General features: G+C 63.5%; 4 protein-coding genes across 4 annotated transcripts; 1 reads left to right on the top strand and 3 right to left on the bottom strand.

Moving 5' to 3' along the window:
* Positions 1–699: 699 nt before the first annotated feature.
* PTX4 (pentraxin 4) lies at positions 700–2,531 on the bottom strand. Its single transcript, XM_076350958.1, has 2 exons — positions 2,388–2,531; positions 700–2,253 (listed from the first exon to the last, which is right to left on the bottom strand). Exons 1-2 carry the CDS (start codon positions 2,514–2,516, stop codon positions 997–999), a joined length of 1,386 nt encoding a protein of 461 aa, XP_076207073.1. The 5' UTR covers positions 2,517–2,531; the 3' UTR covers positions 700–996.
* Positions 2,532–3,432: 901 nt separating this feature from the next.
* Positions 3,433–10,581, top strand: ECI1 (enoyl-CoA delta isomerase 1). The gene is made up of 7 exons (XM_076350834.1): positions 3,433–3,516; positions 4,003–4,149; positions 5,156–5,283; positions 5,937–6,083; positions 7,424–7,545; positions 8,256–8,434; positions 10,064–10,581. Exons 1-7 carry the CDS (start codon positions 3,474–3,476, stop codon positions 10,228–10,230), a joined length of 933 nt encoding a protein of 310 aa, XP_076206949.1. The 5' UTR covers positions 3,433–3,473; the 3' UTR covers positions 10,231–10,581.
* Positions 9,849–14,685, bottom strand: LOC143166464 (deoxyribonuclease-1-like 2). Its single transcript, XM_076350836.1, has 8 exons — positions 14,287–14,685; positions 13,847–13,935; positions 12,652–12,735; positions 12,435–12,535; positions 12,248–12,360; positions 11,841–11,995; positions 11,621–11,717; positions 9,849–10,878 (listed from the first exon to the last, which is right to left on the bottom strand). Exons 1-8 carry the CDS (start codon positions 14,431–14,433, stop codon positions 10,828–10,830), a joined length of 837 nt encoding a protein of 278 aa, XP_076206951.1. The 5' UTR covers positions 14,434–14,685; the 3' UTR covers positions 9,849–10,827.
* Positions 14,686–16,311: 1,626 nt separating this feature from the next.
* LOC143166667 (deoxyribonuclease-1-like) lies at positions 16,312–19,506 on the bottom strand. The gene is made up of 8 exons (XM_076351256.1): positions 19,360–19,506; positions 18,631–18,719; positions 18,381–18,464; positions 18,130–18,245; positions 17,279–17,394; positions 16,813–16,970; positions 16,638–16,734; positions 16,312–16,365 (listed from the first exon to the last, which is right to left on the bottom strand). The coding sequence occupies exons 1-8, from the start codon at positions 19,504–19,506 to the stop codon at positions 16,312–16,314; spliced, it is 861 nt and encodes a 286-aa protein (XP_076207371.1).
* Positions 19,507–21,402: the final 1,896 nt, after the last annotated feature.

Consider the following 21,402-nt stretch of genomic DNA (forward strand, 5'->3'; position numbering starts at 1 on the left):
TGCTACGGCGACCGGCAGGGGCCGTCCCGCCCCGCGGCACCATGGGAGTTGTAGTCCCGCCTGTAGGTCCCCCGCGCCCCTTCCCCGGAGAAGGAGCCAGAGTCCGTCCCCGGCCTGTCCCGCAGCCGCCTCCGGGGACGGGCGCTGCCGCGCTGGGGCCTGACGCGGGCGTGACAGCGGTGACGGCAGCCCGGGAGGCTGCAGGGCCGCTGCAAGGCCTTGCCCCACGGCAGCACCCTCCGGCTGTCGGCCGTGGCCGGGCAGCAAGGCCCCGCCGCCCCTGGGGAACACGGGGCTCGGGGAGCAGCCAGAGCCCGGCGCTGCTCCTGCTCTCCAGGCAGAGGCTTTCGCAGGGCAGCCATTTGGGAGCGTTTTGTGTGCTTCGCCCGAGCCCCCCGGAGCAGCACAGCTCAGCCCAAAGCTCGGGACCGTCCCAGGAGCCCCTCCGGTGGGGGCCGGGCACATGGGACAGACACCGGCACCTGCTCCGGCACCTCTGGCTCACTCCCGGTCATGGGCTTTTCCGTGCTACAACTTCCCCCCAGGTCTGACTCAGTGGCAGATGCTGGCGGTGGCAGGGGACAGGCGGCAAGCACCCGCGCGTGACCCAGGCCAGGGCTCCGACTCCTGCGCAGAGCCGCTCCTGCCCAGCTGTAAGTGGCACTGACCGTTACAGTGAAGAGCGAGACCAGAAATAAATGAGGTTTCTTCTCTGCCTGGAGCATTTTAATAGGAACGACAGGGCTGTACATCCTCTGGGGAGAGGAGCTGATGACCTCCCAGCTTTGGGACAGGCCCCAGGACCGGATCCCACCTCTGCCGTACCCTGGCTGTCAAAACCCCTTTTGCTTTTCCCCACCTCCGGTGGTCCCAGTCCTGAGACACCCTCTCTGCCTGGTGTCCCATCACCCCGGGAGGACGTGGCTTGTACTGCCATCAGCACCATGAGCCAGCTGTGACGGCTGGGAGCTGGCACCGTTCCTGCTACCAGGCTCATCACAGGCAGTGCCGGAGGCATGGGCACGCCACCCTCCGCACCCCGCCCTGCAGGGAGGCATTGGCCAGCGTGAGGAGGGGGCCACAGGGCAGCCCCCGGCCAGTTGCCATGCTGGCCACCTCCCCGGGCAGGAGAGCCCGGCTCCAGAGAGCAAAGCCAGCCAGGTGACCCATGAAAGCTTCTGCAGTGCTGAAGTCCCTGCCGGGGCAGTCCTGCTCCTGGCCCAGCACCAGAGAGCCACCAGCGGTAATTTCATAGCCCTGCCGGAAGCTGGAGCCGGCAGCCAGCAGCCGCCTGTCCACATAGAAGCGGTACTGGCCCTGGCCAGAGGACCAGGTGAGGCAGAGGTGGTGCCACTTGCCATCCAGGAGCCACATCACTGGGAGCTCCCGAAACTCCCCATCCCCGATGACAAAGCATGCAAAGCCGGGGACGTCCCCACTGCAGCCACACATGGCCAGCTTGCTGCCACCATCCTCGATGGCGTAGGAGAGGAGGGCACCGAGGCGGGGGCCTGGGGTGGCCAGCCAGGTGCAGAGCGACAGTGCCCGCAGGCCCTGGCGTGGCCCTGGCCCCAGGACGGCCATGTGCTCGGCGGAGGTGTTCGGGAAGAGCAGGATGGCACCGGCGCGGCAGGCTGGGGAGGTGGGTGCCGGGGCAGGAGGCCCGTACCTACCCTCTCCTGGCTGCTGGGGGGCCAGCGGCTGCTCCTGGGGGACTGCGGTCACAGTGGGGAGCACCGGTGCCACAGCTTGGGCTCCCGGTGCTGCGTCGCAAGGGCACTCCACATCCTCCCCGGGCGCTCCACCAGGCCTGGCATCAGCTGGCAGCTGGTGCCCTTCCTCCTGCTGGTGTTGCTGCCACCGCCTTGCCTTTGGGCGCCGAGGGCTGGGAGTGCTGAGGGCCACCCGGCCCTGCGGCTCCCGCTCCAGCTGGCTGCCCCAGCTCCGGGCAGCATCCGGCAGGCCGTGCGGCTTGGTGCCAGCCTCCACGGGTGGACCTGGTGGGTGGGTGAGCGGGTGGTGCGGCGGGCTCAGGACACTCACTGTCCCCTCCAGCCGCTTCAGCCTGCGGTGCAGCCGCCGGCCAGTGGTGGTCAAGCGGGCCACTTCAGCACCCAGGGCAGCCTGGGCAGCGGCAGCCGCCTCCGCCTGCTCTGCCAGCGCCCGGAAGCGTCTGTCGATGTTGTAGGAGATGTTGTAGTTCCCGGCGATGCTCTGGAGATGGCTCAGCATCACCTCCTGGAGCCGGCGAAACTGCAAGGGAGCGGGGCAAGGCAGGGTGAACCCACATCCCCCTGCCGGGCCCCTGCAGCGTCGCCAACCCCCAGCCCGGCCAAAACACCGAGTGCCCCCCTGGGCTGTGCCCCTTCCCCGACCCAGGCACCCACCTGCTCCTCCAGCCGCTGCAGCCGCAGGAGCAGGGGGCCGGGGCGGGCCATGGGCCCCGGTGCCTGGGTCAGGCCACCCTGCAGGGTGGCAGCGAGGAGCAGGCAGAGCGGCAGCGCTGTCCCTGCCATGCCGCTGCCGGACGCTTTCTGCCTGCACGGCAGGGCCAGCCCTGGCCCCTGCGGTGCCCCTCGGGGGTGGCCTCCACCATGATGAGATCCACAGCCGCGCTGGCGTGCCCCAGCAGCCGCCGGCACCAGGGCTCCCAGCCCTGTGGCCCCGGGCCAGGCACTCTGTGGGGGTGGTTGGCCCTGGCCCAGGAGCTCCCCGAGGCTCACGGGGCAGGGGCCAGGCAGGGGGTGCTGAGCCACAGGCAGGGGGAGGCGGGGGGGGACCACAGGTGTGTGGGCCTGGTGGGTCCAGCCATGGAGGGCAGCAGGGTGGGGAGTCTCAGACTAACACACTGGATGCAGGGTACGGGGGGCAGGCAGGACAGGGCAGTGCGGGAAGGGCAGGGCAGTGCAGGCAGGAAAGTGCAGGCAACACAGAACAGGGCAGGCAGGACAGGGCAGGGCGGGCAGGGCAGTGCAGGCAGGGCAGGGCACGGCAGGCAGGGCAGGGCAGTGGAGGCAGTGCAGGCAGGGCAGGGCACGGCAGGCAGGGCAGGGCAGTGGAGGCAGTGCAGGCAGGGCAGAGCAGGGAAGGCAGGATAGGGTAGGGCAGTGCAGGCAAGGCAGGGCAGGGCAGGGCCGTGCAAGCAGTACAGGCAGGGCAGGGAAGGCAGGGCAGGGCCGTGCAAGCAGTACGGGCAGGGCAGGGAAGGCAGGGCAGGGCCGTGCAAGCAGTACGGGCAGGGCAAGGCAGGGCAGGGCAGGCAGCCTGGGGCACACGCGCCACCACGGGGCGGCAGCACGTGCGCGCCGCAGGGCCGACCGTGGGCGGAGCTTCAGGACCGGGGGCGGGGCTTCATGGCGAGGAGCGGGGCTTCAACCCGGGGGCGCCGCTGGCCGCTGGGGGCGTGTCCCGCCGGGCGGGGCGGTGACGCGCGGCCGAGGCCCCGTCCCGTACCCTTGACCCGGCGGCAGAAGATGGCGGCGGTGCCGACCCTCGCTCGCCGGATCGCCCGGTCAGGTGCGTCCGGCCCCGCGTCCCTCCGCCGGGAGTCAGCGTGTCCCCGTGCCCCCCCGCCGCGAGTGGGGGAGTCCCCACGGCCCCTCCCCGTGTCCCCCCACCGTGGTCAGGGTGCGCCGTGTCCTCCCTCAGTGAGTCAGGGTGCCCCCCGCTGTGCGTCAGGGTGCCCCTCGCCCTTCCTCAGTGTGTCAGGATGTCCCCCGTGTCCCCCCACCGTGGGCCGAGGAGTCCCCACGCCCTCTTTCAGTGGGTCGGGGTGTCCCCGTGTCCCCCCACCATGGATCGGAGTGTCCCCATGTCCTCCCTCCGTGGTCAGGGTGCCCCCCGTGTCCCCCCACCGTGGGCCGAGGTGTCCACATGTCCTCCCTCAGTGGGTCAGGGTCTCCCCGTGTCCCCACCCTGTCTGTGCACTGCAGTTTTGGGGAGCACACCCCACACCCGTGGAATCTGTGCCCTGCCCGGCCCTACCTGCTTCTGTCCCCCCAGGTGTGCTGCCCCTCTGCTGCCGGCAGCCGGCGTGGGGCAGAGCCGCCTGGCAGCCCCCCAGCCCCCCGCAGCCCCCCGGCCTCCCGCTTGCCCCGCGTCGTGCCTTCAGCAACAACAAGATCCTGGTGGAGCTGGACGAGAGCTCAGGTATGGCGGGTGGCACCTCTGCAGCGTCGCCTGCGTCCCGCGGGGTGTTGTGGGATGCAGGCAGGGGGGTCTCTCCCATGCCTGCCCCGTGGCTCTGGGCATGGAAAGCCACCGAAGCCCTAGATGTTCCAGCTTCAGCTGCTTAGGACCCTCGGAGAGAAGTGTTTGGGGACGGGAGTCTCAACAGTCGTGGGCACTTCAGGTGGCTGGTGCTGGTGCCACAGGCAAACCCTAGCTGTCACCGTGGGCAGACCTCGTGCCCCATCCCCTCTGCGGGGTCCCTGCTTTGGGGACCTGGTAGAGTGGCAGACGCTCCTTCAGGGAGCAGCTGTTGGGGATTTCTGTGTCCTGGCTGCCAGGAATAGCTGTCGCGGGGCCACGTCCCCACACCGAACAAAGGGTGCCTCTTCTTGAGGCTTCCCTGGACCTGCCTTTGGCTGCCAGGCCCCTGGGTGCGTCCTCACGCTGTCCGCAGCCTGGGCACGGCTGCAGCACTCTGACTAAGCACTCGGTGAGGACCTTTTAGGGTAGGGTAGTGCCGTTTGAGAGGGGACAAGGGCTCGGAGCCCTTCCTGCGGTGCTGGCCAGGGTGGCGGTGCTGTCAGCAGGCTCAGAAAGGTGTGTGATCCCCTGGGCACAGGATGTTTACTGTGATAGAAGCTGGAGGCTCAACCTTATCCAGTGAGCCCAGAGAGAAGGGAGCTGCCAGGCAGCGTCACCCCAAAGGTGGCTGGTCTTTGGGACACACGGCACGCCACTGCACGCGTGCTCGTTCGTGCTCCGGGTTCACCACTGGCTGAGTGAGCTCGGCTTGTGGGCAGATCTGGGCAAAGGCAGGGCCCTGCTCTTGGCCCCGTCGCTCTGGGGGCTTTTTGAAGAGCCAGGAGTGGAAAGACGTGATCTGGGTGAGCAGGGAAACAGGGAGGTGGGTGAAGCTCCCTTGGGCAAGGCAGTGCGTGCTGCTGTGGTGGGGGGTTCTGATGTCTCTGTGTTTACCATGGCACAGGCGTCGCCACGATGAAGTTCAAGAGTCCCCCAGTCAACAGCCTCAGCCTGGACTTCCTCACCGAGTTTTGCATAAGCCTGGAGAAGCTGGAGAACGACCGGGCCTGCCGGGGCGTGATCTTCACATCTGTATGTGCTGTCCTCAGCTCGGGGTGTGAGCTGTGGGGCAATTTGGCAGGCACGGGTGCCGTTCCCTTGCTCGTGTTTGGTCTCTTGGCTCGCTGGTCACTGGCACGGGAGGGCCAGGAGGCAGCTTTGATCAGGTCCAGGAGGAGGGGAGGTGGTTCTTGGAAGGGCTGTGCTCTTTCTTCCCTGCCCTTTTCTAGCAGAAGAATAACAACGAAGTGTTGTCATTTGCCATTAAAATCAAAGCTGCTTATCGGCAAACCTGACACATCCCTTGAGATCTCTTGAACTGCCCGGAGGGAGCTGCTAGGGGAAGCCAGTGTTTATTTTCAGACGTGATGTGGGTATGAGGTGGTGCCTGGGAATGGGACAGGACAGGTTTTGTGCTGCGTGGCTGATGTACCCGCACAGGGACCCTGATAACGAGAAATTGTGCTGCAAGCAAAGAGTCCCAGCCCTGCAGGCCATGGTGATGGGATGGTCCAGGCTGTGGGAGCACTGGGGAGATTGTTTCAGAACCCTGAAAGACCCTGGTTTATGTCATATTTAATTATCGCTTTCCCTTTCCTCAGGCTGCCAGGCTGAGTGTGTTAGAGGGCTAAACGGTTATCCCTGAGCAGTGACTCTCAGTGATGTTTGTATTTTCCCAATTCCAGGCCATCCCCAAAATCTTCTCATCTGGCCTGGACATCACCGAGATGTGCGGGAAGAGCATGGAGCACTACGCCGAGTTCTGGAGAGCTGTGCAGGAGATGTGGCTCCGGCTGTACGGCTCCAACATGGTGACAGTCGCTGCAGTCAATGTACGTCTTTTAGATCCGCCTTCTTATTCGCTCCGTGCGGTCTGTCACTTGCTGTGGCTTGTTTGCACCATGTGGGCAGGGACAGCCAAAAAATCAGGCTTGTCAGTGCTGAAACAAATACAGGGATGTATTTGTTGCCGTGTCTGGGTGAAGTTGGTGTCTGTCAGTTCGGCGCGTTGGGGTGTAGGAAGGTACAGAAGAGTGGGATGTTGCAGGCTCCATGTAAGCTGCAGGTGCTGCTGGGGTATAGCAGCATTTCGGCTGTGGTGGAGAGCTTGCACGGCACTCGTGTCCTGCCTATGGGGACTGACGTGCCCTTGGCAGTGTTTTGTGCAGCAAGAGCCAGACCCTGCCCCAAGAACTCAGCTGGGTCTGTCCTCCAGGCTGGAGGACCCGGAGGAGGACTGTAGGCCAGTGGTAAAGCCCAGAGGGGCATCGATGGCAGATGCGTGCCGGAGAAGCTGCGCGGTTGGTGTGGAAGGCGTCCAAAGAACGCCTGTCACGTGCCCACCGGCTGCTTTCTCACTGATGAGACTCGTAGGAGTTGCCCAGGGTCACTTGCTTGGCTGTTGCACTGCTTGGCTCGAGCGGAGGAGATGGGAGGCAGCCAAGCAGTGCCGCGAGTGCTTGTCCTCGGCCCTGTGGGCAGCAGTGCTGCGGGCAGTGCTGTTTGTTGTGAGCCCTTTTTTCACCGGGTTTTGCTCCTCCAGCCGTGGTGCTTGGCCAGCAGGGAAGTGCCGTCTGAATCTCAGTGTCCGCAGATGGGTTGTTACCTGCTCGGTGTCTTGGTTTCATTTTTCAGTGCAGCGCCGCTTTGGCAGCTCACGGTTCTGTGTCTGTCCGTAGACTGTCTTTGAAGGCAGCTGGGTCTCTGAATGGCTTCCCGCAGGCATCCTGTGCAGGGCTAAGCAAGCACCGAGTCGTGGCAAAGATGGTCGCAAATGGAAGTTTTATAGGCAGAAGGTGTTACAAAGGCCCTGGACAGAACCGTTTCTGTGGCATTTTAACTCAAGTAGGGTTAAAAACTCCTGTAGGGTTACAAGAAAATGCCGTAGCAAATCGCCACTGCAGGGTTTGCAACCTGAGTAACATGGATCAATTAACTGGATTTCCAGGCTGGAAAATGCAAGAAACAAAGAGCATTGAAAAATGAAAGGATAAACCCTGGTAAACCTATCAAAAATCTTCTTTGGGGCTGTTTCAAATCAGGTGATCAGAGACCTGGGGGACATCTGCTCTGTCACCCTGTGTCTTCCCTGCTCTGGAGGAAACAGCGAGGCTGGGGGTGCAGGGACATTTGTAACCATGACCTAGACTCACTCCTTCCTTCTCTTTGCCAGGGGTCCAGCCCGGCGGGAGGCTGTCTCGTTGCCTTGTCGTGTGACTACAGGATCATGGTGGAGAACCCCAAATTCAGCATCGGCCTGAACGAAGCCCAGCTGGGCATTGTGGCTCCCTTCTGGTAGGCCAGTGCCTCCCACTTCTAGTGTCACGTGTAGGTCTCTCAAAAGAATTCATCTTCAAGGAGTTTATTAATCGGTTTAACTGGCTGCTGAGATGTAGTTTTATGTGTCAGCGATCAGGTAGTCGCAGCTGCAGGACACTGCACCTCATTTCTCTGTCCTACTCTGCCGGTATCTGAAAAGCTTTCAGGCTGCAGAATGTCCTCGCATCCTTCGCCAGCGAGGACCTCCAATCTGGCTCTGCAGTCAACTCTGAAACTAGTGCTGGGAGATCTCCCTGGTCAGGCTCAGTCTGGGAATATGCTTTTCTGTGAGTACACGCTGTGTACCTGCAAAATCCCACAGCTCTGGAGATCTCTGGAAGCGTAGGGGCACTAATATACTAAGGCATGGACTCTTGGTTGCCCTAAGAATGTGTAAATGTAGTGTTGGAAAGGAGCTTTCGCGTCACAGCAAGTGGGCGCAGCCGGGACCTGTGCATTGAGGGTAGATAGAGCAGCTCTCGTGGAGAGGAGGGTGAACTCTGTTGGGTTAGCACCGAAAATGGCTCTGCTTGCCTGACTGCACAGCGTGGCTGAGCCCGTAGCTGCTGTTTAGAGGCCCATGCCTGGGGAGTGGGACCGAGCGTGCTCTTAGCTTCAATGTCTGGATGCAGCTGCTGCTGGGTGTCTCTTTCCCTGACCGTGGCTTTTCCTCCCATCTCTTCTAGGTTTAAGGACACATTTGTGAACGTTGTGGGACACCGAATTGCTGAATGCTCCCTCCAGCTGGGCTCCCTCCACCCCACACCCGAGGCCCACAGGTTTGGCCTTGTGGACGAGCTGGTGCCAGAGGACAAGCTCCAGGAGAAGGCTGTGGCTGTTATGGCACAGTGGCTGGCCCTTCCCGGTAAGGGCAGCACCTCCGGCAGAGGAAGGGGAGATTGATCAGGGTGGGAAGGACGGGTACCGGGGCTGGTACCTGGGAGCTATGCAACAGTTTCCATGTAAAGGGAAGGTGTGAACGGCTGGGAGGTAGGAAAGCTCAGCACAGCGGTCCAGGCAGCCTTGGGCTAACAGAGATGTGCTTGCCAGTGCCTCTGCGCGGGAGGACGCCGTGCTGGGTGCGCAGGGCACGTGGCTCCAGCTCGGCTTGCCCTGCCAGCCCTGCTGAGTCAATCCGGAGGTGCCTGAGCTCCAGATACAAACTGAATCTCTGTGTCTCTCAGTGGAGTTGTTACCCCAGGAAACCTGCCATGGAGTTGAGGGAACAGGCTGGGCGAGAGTGCCTGGGTGGCTGCCAGTCCGCCTTTGTGGTCTGGATCAACTCTCATCGCTCTGCTGAGCTGGGGATGGCGATGGGGTCGTGAAGACAGAGAGCAAACGCAGACATCATGTGCGTGTTTGGGCTGCTCTGTGACTGGCAGCACGTGGTTCCTGGGCTGGGAGAGGGCTGTCCGCCGGCCAGGGCTAGACCTGAGCTATCGCATCCCATGCCACCTCCTGAGCGCTGCAGGGAGGTGCAACTACTTATCAGCCTTCAGCTGCTCTTTCTATAGAAACCTGAATGAATCTGGGCAGAAATGGATGGGTCGCAGGACTGTCACTTTGTGTCCCGGCCTTGGAAGAGGGTCCCTAAACAGCTCTCTCCCCTGCTGTCCTGGCATTAGAGTGAGACCTCAGGCCCCAGGAGCGGGGAGCATGCCTCAGCTGTGCTCTCTCCTGACTTCCAGGGGGCACCATGCAGATCCTTCCCCAGAGCCCTAAATCAGAGCCAGGGGGAGTCTGTCCGGGTGAAGGTGTCTGTAGCACGCGGGTGCTGGAGCAATTCGGGGTTCCCAGTGCGTGGGGTGTTGGTCATCGTTTCACTGTTGCTGTTGCAGCACACTGAGAGCGCGTATGCAACCTCCGTGCAACAGATGTGCAGGCGCATCATTGCTGGTGGCTCTGTGTGTGGGTGTGTGAGCAGATGTGTGCTCGAGGCTTCGGTCAGCTCCAGCAGCCAGTGCTGTTCCAGAAACATCCACGTATCTGTACTGAACTGGCCCAGAGCCTGCCGCCGGGATGAGCTCGAGGGGACAGTGCTGCTGGCTTTCGTGTGGCATGTTTGGCATGAGCAGACTGTCTTGCCAGAGGACAAAGGGGCTGGGTTGAGGGAGCTTAGAGCCAGAGCAGTTTCAAATAGTGGAGAATTTTGTTCGGTTACTGCTGTCCTGAGCCCGGTGGTGTGTATTGGGGTGGGGGCTGGGCTCTGGAGGGTGCAAAGAGAAGGAGGTGCACAACTTTTTGTCATCTGTCCCAGTAGATCAGTCGTTTCCCCACTGAGCGGTACAGATCATAATTTATTGTATGAGAATTTATCCAGTTCAGCTTCCAGCCGGTGGGTTTTTCTTAAACCTTTCCCTGCTGCTTTAAAGAGCCCTTTGGTGTGCAGCACCTCCCCTTCCCTTCGGAGGGACCTGCACATGGTGGCAGTGGCCGAGAGCTGGTCAGGGGTGAGGACCGCGCACGTTCCCCATCCTCGCTCTCCTTTCCGCAGACCATGCCCGTCAGCTCACCAAGTCCATGATGAGGAAGGCAGTGTTGGACCGCCTGGTAGCTCACCGGGAGGAAGACATTCAGAACTTCATCAGCTTCATCTCAAAAGAGTCCATCCAGAAATCGCTTCGCATGTACATGGAGATGCTAAAGAAGAAGAAGAGCTGAGGAGCCGGCCGGCCGGGGTCCGGTCCCAGGAGCTCGAGTGACCCTTCGAAACGCTGCAGTAGCTGTAGACTTTCACAGTGAAGCCATCTGCAGTGTCAGCAACCGGTGATGTGCTGCTTGCTCCCGTGGCCGCCCCAACCGCCCCTTCCCCTTAGTCCCCATAGAGTGCCTGACACCACCGCTGCCTTTCCTGAGAGCGGAGGGAGCTGCCTGCTCGGCTCCTCTGAGGAACGGACAGGGAGAGGGTCTCGACACCGCTGTGGCCCGAGCCCGCCGGTCCTTGGATGTCCTCCCTCCTGTCCAACAGCTAATTGTGAAATGAGATGTGTCAATAAAGTCTTTGATGAGGTAGGACCTGGATGCGTCATTCCCCAGCCTGTCTGCGGTCACCGCTTCCTGGCTGGTGGCCTGTCCCTGGGCTCTGGTTCATGGTGGGCTGGGGAGGCCGGGGCACGGCCGGCGGCCGGCTGCGACCCTCCTCCAGACCGGGACCCGGAACAGCCCACGTGCAGGGCTCATGGATGGGGCTGCCTAGGGCGCTTCACGGGGGTTGGTGGTGGGAGCTGGAGCTGGATCGTGGTCTGCGGCCGCAGGAGCTCAAGCCATCAGCTTCACCTCGACTGGGTAGTGGTCGCTGACTGCCAGGGCCTGGAGGAGGGCGAGAGGTGGGGAGGCGTAACGGAGGGGTCTGGTGAGCCCCTCACCATGCTGGTGGGGCCAGCAGGGTGACTGTGATCACCCTGCCAGACCCTTCTGCCTGCTGGAGGGGGACGAGATGTCCCCAACCCCGAGAGGCTCAACACACAAGGCTCCAGTTTTGGCACCTCTCGTGGAGAGATGCCCAGGTGTGGCCTGGGGCGGGTGCAGGCAGGGGGGTGCCTGCCCTCCGAGACCCCCATGTCTCGCTTGGGAGCTCTGTGCCAGCTACGGGTGGTTGGAGATTGGCTTTGATTGCCCCACGCTGTGGGGTCCTGCCCGTGAAAGACTACGAAAAACCCCATGTGTCTCATCTCTTCCCCACGGGGATAAGCAGTGACCCCAAATCCCCCCTCCTGTTTCCACCCATGGATCCCTTGGCACCCCGAGCTCCCCATTAGCTGGCTGCAGGCTGCTGTGTCCCAGGAGGGGAGCGTGCCTTACGCAGGGGCTGTGCTGGCGTCCCAGCAGGCAGGCGCTGGGCAGGGGCACACGTGCTGCATCCGGAGCCAGCTCAGGCTGCTGCTGGAGCTGCTTCAACTCCGCTTTTGGGCTTTTTCTTAAATGTGGTGTTACATGGCCACGGCCAGGCTGCCTAATCCCAAACAGACACCAGCAGCCCCGCAGCCGGCGCTGCCCGGGGCAGCTCAGCTTTGGTGCCTGTTTGAGTCCCGTGTTTGCGAGCCCGGCTCACCTCCTCCTGCTCCAGCTGGAAAGTGCGCTGGAAATTGTAGATGGCAGCTGAATTTGGCACGATGCTTCTCTTCAGCTTGGCGCCGCACACCACGATCCTGCCAGGGAGACGTAGGCGGTGGGTCCCGCTCCTGCCCCCGCGCTTGGCTGCTGGTGGTATGGGACGGGCAGGGGGGCACGGGGTGCCAGGGAGGGGACCCTGGTGCTGCGGTGGCGCTCACCTGTCGTAGGCGCAGTCCGACTTCCCCACGGTGGTGTCGGTGTCGTCGGGGAGCAGCCACTTGAAGACGTCGCTGGTGCGCAGGCGGATGGCCGACCAGTCGCTCGGCTGGACGTAGGCGCAGTCGGCGTTGAAGTCCCCCAAGAACATGATGTTCTGCGATGGGAAGAGGGGGGGGCTCGTGGTGGCTGGGGAACAGGGCTGCCCCTGACACCAGCCCTCCCATGGGGGTCAGCCCCGGGTGCTGGGGCATCCCCCGTGGCAGGGGACGGGGCAGGAGCAGGGTCCCCATCCCACCACCCCTGCACCAGCTGTGCTCGCCTCGGAGCGGGGACCCAGCATGGGTCGAAGGGTCCCTGGGGCTCAGCGCCCACCCTCGGTGCCATCCCCGGTGCCGGTGGCACTCACGTCAGTCCCCCACTTGTTGACAATGGCCAGGTAGACGTCGTAGAGCGCATCGATCTCGGCGACGGCATCGTGTGGGGCCGAGTGCAGTGGCACCAGCACAAACTCCTCCGCCTCTGCCAGGGGAGAGGGACGTCAGCCCTGCAGCCACCCCATGCCACCACCTGGGGCCACTCATCCCCCTGCTTACTGGTGCGGGGTGCTGAGACCCTCAGGATGAACGGCTCCCGGCTGAAGACATCCTGGGGGTCCTCATATTGGTAGGTGTCCACCACAGACACAACATCTGGCCTGTGGGACCAAAGGGATGGTGACCCTGGGGCTCGGCACGGCCCCTGTGCCCCCTCCATGATGTTGGTGGCCCCGCGGTGCCGCGGGACAGGCGGCAGCACTCCCAGCCCCATTACCTGTAGATGAAGAGGTACATCTCCTTGTAGTTGTCCCGTCCCAGGGGGCCGCTGATCTCGTAGTCATACGGGGACGTGGACACACTGCAGAGACGCAAAGGGAGGACGGTGACATGGCTGGCACCAGTGACACAGCTGGTACCATCCTGGGGTGGCCTCAGCGTGGCCAGGGGCTGGGCAGCCATGTGGTTGGCACTAGCCGGTCCTGCTGTCCTGTCCCCATGGGCCACTATGCCCCGGCTGTGGGGTGACATGGGGTCTAGTGGCTCCGAGCCACCCTGCTGTCCCCACCACCCCGGGGTGGCTCCTTGGGCACGGCCAGCCGCGGGCAGGACGCGGGGCGGCTCCTGCCACCCCTTTCTCCACAGGGACGCTCCCCACCTTCATTTGCAGCAAAGCTAAATTAGGTTAATGAGCAGCCCGGGGCCCCACGGAGCCTGGCGTCACCCTCCCTGCCCTGGCTGCTTTGTGGCTGTGCTGGAGGGGGCACCGAAGAGGCGAGGACGTGGGCTGGGCGTACCTGCTCAGGAGCACTCGCTGCCTTTCAACAAGGCAGCAACAGCCTCCGCCCAGCCCCAGCCTGGCCCTGACCCGTGCCCTCACCCAAAATGGTGTCAGCACCCAGCTGGCGGAGGGGCTGCCCGTGCCCTTACCCAAAATGGTGTCAGCACCCAGCCGGCGGAGGGGCTGCCGCCCCACGGTGGCCAGTTTTAGCCCACCCCAGCAGCCCCTTTTCTTCCTGGGGTGCCTGAGCCGCTCGCTTCAGAGCATCATCTGCCGCTGGGTCCATCCCGGGGTCAGCCTGCCACTCACAGGGTCTTGGGGTGCGGGGGGCTGCCTGCCCCTGCCCGCTTCATCCCCCATCTCACCTCTGCCCTGTCCTGTTGGATTTTGGAGACGGAGCTTGCCAGAGCTGTAGTTCCTTTCCATCCTGTGCGCTCCAGTGGGATCGCAGCTTTCGGAGGGGTTTTGTGCCGCTTGTATCCCCCTTCCTCTCCCCGGATTATTCCCAGTGGCTTTTTCAGTGCCTGCTCAAAGCTTCAGCCCCAGCACTTTTCTCCCATTTCCCTTTCCAAAAACAAACCCTCTGCCGATGGACAACTTTTTTTGGCCTTTTATTGCTCAGGCAGCTTGGCTTTCCCTGCTAACGCTGGCATCTTAGCCCGTGAGCTCTCAGCCCCGGCCCTGCTCGTACCTGTTAAGGTGCTCCATGAGCTGGGTGACAGCGCTGAGGTCGGAGTCGCGCACCTCCTGCACCAGTGCCACGTCGTAGCGCTGCAGGATCTGTGGGGCCGAGAGGGATGGCGATGGTGAGAGGGAGCCTGCTCCTGGCTCGGGGCCACCCTCTCCTCTCCCACCCATCTCCCGGCTGGGCACCCTGATGCGGTGCTGGGTGCAGTACCACGGGGACCCACATATCCCTCGGCGTCGGGGCAGATGTCCCCACAGAGGGCTCAGAGGGACTGCGGGGTGTGCCTGACATCCCACCTTGGTCCCCACCAAGCCTTCACCCACCCAGGGCATCCCCAGCACTGGGATGCCATCCCATCCGTGGCCACATCCCCACACGTCCCTGCCACAGGAGGCACATTTTGGGTCTGACTCAGCGCAGAGCCCATCCCCGGCTGCACTCACGTTGACGATGATGCCCGCCACTTCCTCGTTGGACATCTTGGTGTCTCCAAACGCCTGGATGTTGAAGGCGCCGATGCGCAGCATGGCGGTGGCCGGGCGTGGGAGAGCCACGACCAGCAGGGACAATGCCAGCGCCATGGTCCCCATCCTGCTGGGAGGGATGCTGAGCCACAGGGATGCAGCGACGGGAGACGAACTTGGAAAACTGCTTTGGATTTGGGAATAGAGCAAAAAAAAGCCATGTAGGTCCTTCTTAAGTCCTGGCGTACAACAGCATGCCGCGGTGGGCACCGCCTGGAGCAGCCCACAAAGCCGGCATGGGCTGTCTGCTGGCTTGCCGGTCCCAGGGTAAGCTAAACCCCATCCTGCCGCGGTGAATCTGCCTGGCAGCACCTCTGCCAGCCCCTGGGATCGCCCAGCTCCGCTCCCTGCCAGGACGTCTCCATCGCCCACCAGCCCCAGCCGCCACCGCTGGCACCCCGGGCTGTTTTGCAATCTTAAACTTGATTGCAGCCCCCACAGTCGGAGTAAGGGAGCGACTCCTCATCCCAGCTTGTCCCAGCACATCCCAGGCCCTCCCACTTCGCGGCTGAAGGTGCCGAGCCCGTATCCGTCCTTACCGTGCCGAGCGCGCAGCACCTCTGCCCTCCCAGCAGCAGGACGGGCGGCTTTATTCCCGGTGGAGGTGCCGGCAAAGCAGGATGAGTCGGACACCCCCGTGGGGGTTTTGGCACAGCTTTGGGCTCCTTCCTACATTGGGAAACCAAAAACCCACGGGGCGGCAGGGTGGGGCTGGCGTAGCCGCCCCTGTGCCGACGCGGCGAAGGGTGGCCAGGGAGGCGCAGCGGTGCCGGGGCATCCCGGTGGGACTGGGTGGGCACGCGGGACTCATGGTGCTGCGGCTGGGGTGGCCCCCCGGGTCATGGTGCGGGGCACGGCGGCCAGGCAGGCGGCGAAGGGCGATGGCCTTAACGTGGGTGATTCAGATGGTGTAATTAGGGGGGAGAGAAGGAAATGGCGGGGTGTCTGGGTCAGGCAGGCTGAGCACCGCCAGCCTCAGCAAGAGGGGGCGGCTGCAAACCCCCACAGCAGCCCCGGCAGTCACCCAGGACAGCCCCACTCGTGACCCAAAGCAGCCCCAGTTGTCACCTAAAGCAGCCCCACTGGTGACCCAAAGCAGCCCCACTGGTGACCCAAAGCAGCCCCAGCAGAGCCAACAGCCGCCGTGCCGGCACATGGCGTCACCCCGGCACATGGCATCACCCCGGCTGAGGGAGCGGGCGGCTCTGCTGGGGTGCCAGCAGCAGGGCAGGTGGGGAGGTGATGGCTGCTCATGCCGGGGCTTGCCGGGCTCTCGCATGTGCCGCTGGGTTTTGCATCCTCACACCCAGTCACGGGATGAGTCTGGTGTCCCTCAGCACCATGTCGGTACCGAAACCCCCCCCGGGAGGCACCGAACCCCCTGGGAACTGACTCACGTCCTCCGCCTCCCCCCACCCTCACCGTCAGCGCCCCGTCACCCACCCCGCAGCCAGGCAGGCTCCAGCAGGGTGCGGCCCCCAAGCCGGCGGAAGAGCATCCTGCGACCCTGCAAGGGGGTCGAATCCTGCCCGGAGCCTCCCAGGCCCTTCCCGGTGTCTCTGCTTTTGCTGCTGGCAGCTCAGAGGGGAGCAGCACTTGCTGCCCCATGGGTCCAGGGCTCTCGACGGCAAGAGGGGACCCCCGGCCCTGGAAACCTCCCTGGCTCCAGCCCCGGTGGGGCTGCCCCTGGCAGGGGGACAGGGGGGGCTCAGGCATGGGGTACTGCTGGGGATGGATGAAGGGACTCTCCCTCCAGAGCTGCAAGGGCTGGAAAAAGCTCATTTTTTAATGGAAGCGGAGGGCATCCCACTCCCACAAGACCCTGCAGGGTGGGTCCTTGCAGAGACAGCGGGCAGCTTGGCTGGCACTGGTGGTGCATGGGCTCCCATGAGGGACGCAGGTGCGTGCCGGGGTGTCCTGGTAGCCACCGGCAAGGGAACAGGCTCAGCAGGCTTTCAGGGTCACCTCCACCGGGAAATGGTCGCTGACGGCCAAAGCCTGGGTGTGGGGGGAAAACAGAGAGGCGGCTGAGCTCATCCGGACCCACCATCGCTGTCATGGCCGGCTGGGACCCCAACGCTCCACTCCAACCCCAAAACTTAGAGTGTACCCCAAAACGCTCAGGCTGGGGGGTTGCATCAGTGGAGGGGTTGGGGTCAGGCCACCCTCGGGTGCGCCCTGGGGAACAGGGAGCCCACCCGCGCTCCTGGGAGGCGTGGTAGGGTGGATCCTGGTGCCGGCGGGCTCGTGTGCCCCGGCCCCTCACTCACATCCTTGATCTGGAGGTGGAAAGTCTTCTGGAAGTTGTTGATGGTGGCAGAGCCGGGCTCGATGTCCTGGCGCAGCGCGGTGCCGCAGGCGACGATGCTGCCGGGGCATCATGGGGGTGTTAGCGCCCGCCAGTCCCCCCCGCGCCAGCCCCCGCGCCACCGCCATGGCACCTACCGGTCATAGGCGCAGTCGGTGGTGTTGGCGACGGTGGTGTCGGCGCTGTCGGGGATGAGCCACTCACAGGCGTCGAGGGAGCGCAGGCGGATTGACGGCCACTGGGCGCTGGTCACGTAGGAGCAGTCGGCGTTGAAGTCGCCCAGGAGGAGGATGTTCTGTGGGGCAGCACACTGTGTCCCTGACCATGGACCTTACGGGGCACAAAGGGCTCCCTAAAATCTTATGGGGCAACAGAAAACCCCCTTGGGGCTCCCCAGCACGGGGGAACAATCCCCAGTAATGGCAGCAGAGCCACCCAGCACCTCCCTGCCTGGATATTGCTGGGGTGGCACCCGCTCCGATGGGTATGAGAGGTCGCCCATGGGGCACGTCCATCCCAGGACAGCTGTTGGGATGTGCGGTGGCCGTACCCCAGCCCACCCGGCTGCTCCAGGGAGGAGCCGACCTCCCCGCCGCCGCTTACGTTAGTCGCCCACTTGTTGACAACGTCGGTGTAGACGTCGTAGAGCGCGTCGATCTCGTCCACCGCGCTGCTGGGCTTGGCATGCAGGGGCACCATCACGAACTCCTCCACTTCTGCTGAACAGGCGGCCATCAGCCCCCGGCTCGGGTGCAGCACCCGGGAAGGGAGCGGGAACCCCGGGAGATCACCCCGGGTCAAGCCCCAGCTACCGGCCGGGAAAAGCTGCTGAAGGGAAAGGGTGCGTCGGCTTTTTGTGGTCTGCCTGTCCTCCGGGATGGAATTTCCAGCGGGGAGCTGCATCCCTCTGCACATGGTTTGGGGTTTGCTGCCTGTTTTCCATCATTTTTTCCAAGCCGCTGTGGTTTTGGGAAGGAGATGGGGGTGGGAGAGAGATGGGAGAGTGTGTGCGCCCTGGGGAGCTGCCGGGGAGGTGGAGGTGATGGCACGGGGTAGGAGATGGCACAAGGAGGGAAATGGGAGGGGATGGGCGATGGTACATGATGGAAGATGGCAGGTGATGGGAGATGGCAGGCAACTGGAGGAAGCGGATGGTGGGAGATGACAGGCAATGGGAGGAGATGGGAGATGGTGGGACATGGCACATGGTGGGAAACAGCAGGCAGTGAAGGCCATGCCGGGCAGGTACCCAGGACCCCTGAGCACCCACGGGTGGGAGAAGGCCCCACAGCAGTGAAGGACCCCAGTGGAGCCCCTCAGCTGGGCTCCAGCGTGCAATCCCCCCGCCTGGCAGGCACAGCTCCGGGCTCAGCCCCGCGCAGAGGGGACCCCTTGCCAGGTCCGGGCAGCCCCCAGTGCCAGCCGAGGTGCTGCCATGCGCCGGCTCTGCTCACGCGTGGTGGGCGAGAAGAACTTGACAATGAAGGGCTCCCTGCTGAAGGTATCAGTCCCACAGGACTCACAGCCGTCGTCGTAGTAGTAGCTTCCCAGCACGGACACCATGTCCGACCTGAGGGAGGAGAGCAGGGCAGCCCCTGGCACCGCTCCTGCCACAGCTGGGGCCCCCAAAGATACCCACCTCCCTGGCTGCTGGGGGGGACGGCGGGTGACGCAGGGGACGCCGGACCCTGGGGACATCCCTTACCTGTAGATGAAGAGGTATTGCTCCTTGTAGGTGGTCCGACCCAGGGGGATGCTGCTCAAAAAGCTGTATGGGTGCAGGGACACGCTGGGAGAGAGATGCAGAGAGGGTGAGCGGAGGTTCCCGGTGCCCCCAGCACCCAGCAGGCTCTCTCTGGCCATGCCAGAGGTGCCCCGGCACGACGAGACACCGGCCAGTATCTGCCCCGGCGTCCCATTTGCAGGCACCCCCCGCCCTGCGCCATCAGGGTCACCTGTTGAGCTGGTCCATGAGCTTCTTCACAGCGCTCAGGTCGGAGTCCTGGACCTCCTGCACCACGGTGATGTCGTACCCCGACAGGATCTGGGGGGACAAGCTCAGAGCTGCTCATAGGGGCACCCATGGGTGCCTGGGCTGGGCTGTGAAGGCTCCCAAGCTGGCAACAGGGGGGCAGCAGGGTCCTGAGAGCCAGGGAGGGAGCTCCTCTGTTGGTGTCCTCTGGCTTGGAAGGACCCTGGGGTGACACAGTGCCCTCTAACACCCGCCTGTCTACCACCCACCATCCCAGCAGCTCCTCACTCGCAGGCTGCTCTGAGTGAGGAACCTGGGCAGCACCGAGCATCACCCGTCCTCGGCTGGGGACCGGCAAGAGTGGAGATGGCCCCAGGTTGGAGATGGTGATGGGGGAAGAGCAGGTGGGTGGATGGATGGAGGCATGGATGGATGGATGGAGGTGGGGATGGATGGAGTGATGGATGCATGGATGGAGGCATGTATGAATGGAGGCATAGATGGATGGATGGACAGATGGATGGGTGGATGGATGGAGGCATAGGTGGATGGATGGGGGTGTGTGGACAGGTGGATTGATGGGTGGGTGGATGCACGGATGGACGCATGGATGGACGGATGCCTGCAGAAAGCTAGTGTCCGACTGCCCCAAGCCGGCTGCATCCCAGAGACCAGAGAGCGGCCAGGATTGCTCCTCTCCCCCAGCACTCACAGAGACGATGATATCTGCGATAGTCTGGTTGGACATCTTGCTGTCCCCAAACACCTTGATGTTGAAGGCGCTGATCTTCAGCGTGGTGGCCACGTGCAGCAGGAGAGCTGCAACCAGCAGCGGCAGCAGCAGCTTCGAGGCCACCATCCTGGGTGCAGAGGAGCAGGGACGGGCTCAGCCACCCCTGGCTGGGAGGGGGGTTTGGCACAGACAACGAGGGTGACCAGGGTATTCCCACTGGCCGTACTGGTTTCACTGGGAGGCATCCGTTTTCCAGTGAACCACCAGGACCCAGGGATGGTGAACCTCGTCCAGCCATCCGGCTCCAGCCTCGGGCTACTGAGTCCTTGTCCCTGCCTCATCCTGCCTGTCCCTCCTGGAGGGAGGCCAGACCGCCCACAAGGCCAGAGCGGATAATTCACTGGCAAAGGAGCAAATGCCATTTCACGGTGATGCACAGCAGTTGCTTCCTCATTCACCGCACTCAGCCCAGACACCTCTCCTGGCCCGGGGTGGGCGGCAGCAGCCGGGGACACCAAGGTCCCTTGGCTTGTGCCTCTCCCACCCCTCTCCGGGTCTGCGCCAGAGACCCAAAAGACCCTACAGCAGCCGTGCTAGGACAGAGCAAGGGATGGATCCCCCCCAGCACCCCTCCCCACCTCCTTCCCTGCCTGGAGCATCCTCACCTGGGGTATCTGCCCCCCCCTGCCCCCCAGCACTGCCTCTGCCCCATCCTCTCCCAGGCTGGAGTCCCCCGGGACCCCCCCACCGAGGCAGCGCGGCAGCTCCCATCCACGGGGAAAGGCATTTGGGAAGTATTTCCCGTGGCGCTCAGCTCCCCGGGGTAACATTTCACCAACGAATGGGATCTGAGCCCTGCCCAAGCCCAGGCGCCCCGAGCACCCGGCCCCGCCGGGGAGCCCCGATAAGATGGGCTGAGAGGACCGGCAAACACCCCAGCTTTCGGCACACCCGAAGCCCAACGTGGGGAACGGCTTGCTGCCCCCGGGCTCGCTTTTTCTTCTGGGGCAGCTGCTCTAGTTAAATCCTCACCTTTCCCCACTTGCATCCTCGCTACGGCTGCAAACGCTACCGTCTGTAACGCCGCAGTCCCTCCAGTTGGTAACAGGGCGATTCGGTAACGCCACAATTTGGTAATCTTATGATTTGGTCACGCCACAAACTGCCCAAAGCCCTGCGAGTCCTCGTCGCTCCCGGGGGGCACAGCAGCCTCCGCAGCCTCCCAGGCAGAGGCACCTATAGCGGACCGTATCCATCCCGGGCAATGCTCGTGAGCTGCACCCGGGCTCAGCGCCGGCAGAGCGTCTCGGCAAAATTAAGCCGAGCTGGAGAAGACGACGTTGGAGAGGGGAGCTCCTGGGGCATGGGAGGAGAGGGGAGCAGGACGTACCTTTGGTGTCGTCCAAGGTCTCTGGAAGGGGAAGGACCCACACCTGCATTTATGGGCAGGGACGAGCTCATCTTGCCAAGTGGAACGTGCAAGGCCGCAGGCTCCATATGGCATTTTTCACAGAAATAAAGGTCTGTTCAGTGAAAACAACAACCCTTTCAACCGGTGCCAACACCTCCTGCCACAGGTAAGGCTGAGAACGCGCCTGAATCGATAAAAGCGCCGATGAGAGATCTGCGAGGTATAAGTGAATCCCAGAGACCACTCATGGGGAACGGCAGCTCCCCAATACGGTGCGTGGGCAGCTCTCGCTCATCACCAGCTACAATTTCTCTTAAAAAGTGTTTATTTCACCAACACCAACCGTTCCCATCCAGCACCCCACATTTCCAACAAGCTGGTTTCAGGCGAGCGTGCCGGGGCCGGCGCGATGCCGGTGCTGGGGGGCTGAGCGCAGCCGGTGCATCCCGGCGCGGCCCCACCAGCTTTGGTCTTTGGGCGTGGAGCCGAGCCGGGACTCCTGAAAAATGATGGGTCCCTGCCACAGCGCCTGCCCCCAGACCCTCCCCAGGAGGTCACCCAGGGCAGGCCCCATCCCTGGGGGGGGCCCGTGTGGTGCCGGGGAATGGCGG

This window comes from Aptenodytes patagonicus, chromosome 13, assembly GCF_965638725.1.
Source record: "Aptenodytes patagonicus chromosome 13, bAptPat1.pri.cur, whole genome shotgun sequence".
In the NCBI taxonomy this organism is placed as follows: domain Eukaryota; kingdom Metazoa; phylum Chordata; class Aves; order Sphenisciformes; family Spheniscidae; genus Aptenodytes; species Aptenodytes patagonicus.

Excerpts from the sequence above, each read along its gene's own strand:
- ECI1 (XM_076350834.1), top strand. The coding sequence starts at position 3,474 with ATGGCGGCGGTGCCGACCCTCGCTCGCCGGATCGCCCGGTCAG. Across the intron at positions 3,517-4,002 it reads TCGCCGGATCGCCCGGTCAG|GTGTGCTGCCCCTCTGCTGC; the intron begins GTGCGTCCGGCC and ends CTGTCCCCCCAG. Across the intron at positions 6,084-7,423 it reads TGACAGTCGCTGCAGTCAAT|GGGTCCAGCCCGGCGGGAGG; the intron begins GTACGTCTTTTA and ends TCTCTTTGCCAG.
- LOC143166464 (XM_076350836.1), bottom strand. The coding sequence starts at position 14,433 with ATGGGGACCATGGCGCTGGCATTGTCCCTGCTGGTCGTGGCTCTCCCA. Across the intron at positions 13,936-14,286 it reads TGGCGGGCATCATCGTCAAC|ATCCTGCAGCGCTACGACGT; the intron begins GTGAGTGCAGCC and ends TCGGCCCCACAG. Across the intron at positions 12,361-12,434 it reads GGTCTCAGCACCCCGCACCA|AGGCGGAGGAGTTTGTGCTG; the intron begins GTAAGCAGGGGG and ends CTCCCCTGGCAG.
- PTX4 (XM_076350958.1), bottom strand. The coding sequence starts at position 2,516 with ATGGCAGGGACAGCGCTGCCGCTCTGCCTGCTCCTCGCTGCCACCCTG. Across the intron at positions 2,254-2,387 it reads TGCAGCGGCTGGAGGAGCAG|TTTCGCCGGCTCCAGGAGGT; the intron begins GTGGGTGCCTGG and ends GCTCCCTTGCAG.
- LOC143166667 (XM_076351256.1), bottom strand. The coding sequence starts at position 19,506 with ATGGTGGCCTCGAAGCTGCTGCTGCCGCTGCTGGTTGCAGCTCTCCTG. Across the intron at positions 18,465-18,630 it reads CTCATGGACCAGCTCAACAG|CGTGTCCCTGCACCCATACA; the intron begins GTGACCCTGATG and ends TCTCTCTCCCAG. Across the intron at positions 16,971-17,278 it reads TCAACAAGTGGGCGACTAAC|AACATCCTCCTCCTGGGCGA; the intron begins GTAAGCGGCGGC and ends GCTGCCCCACAG.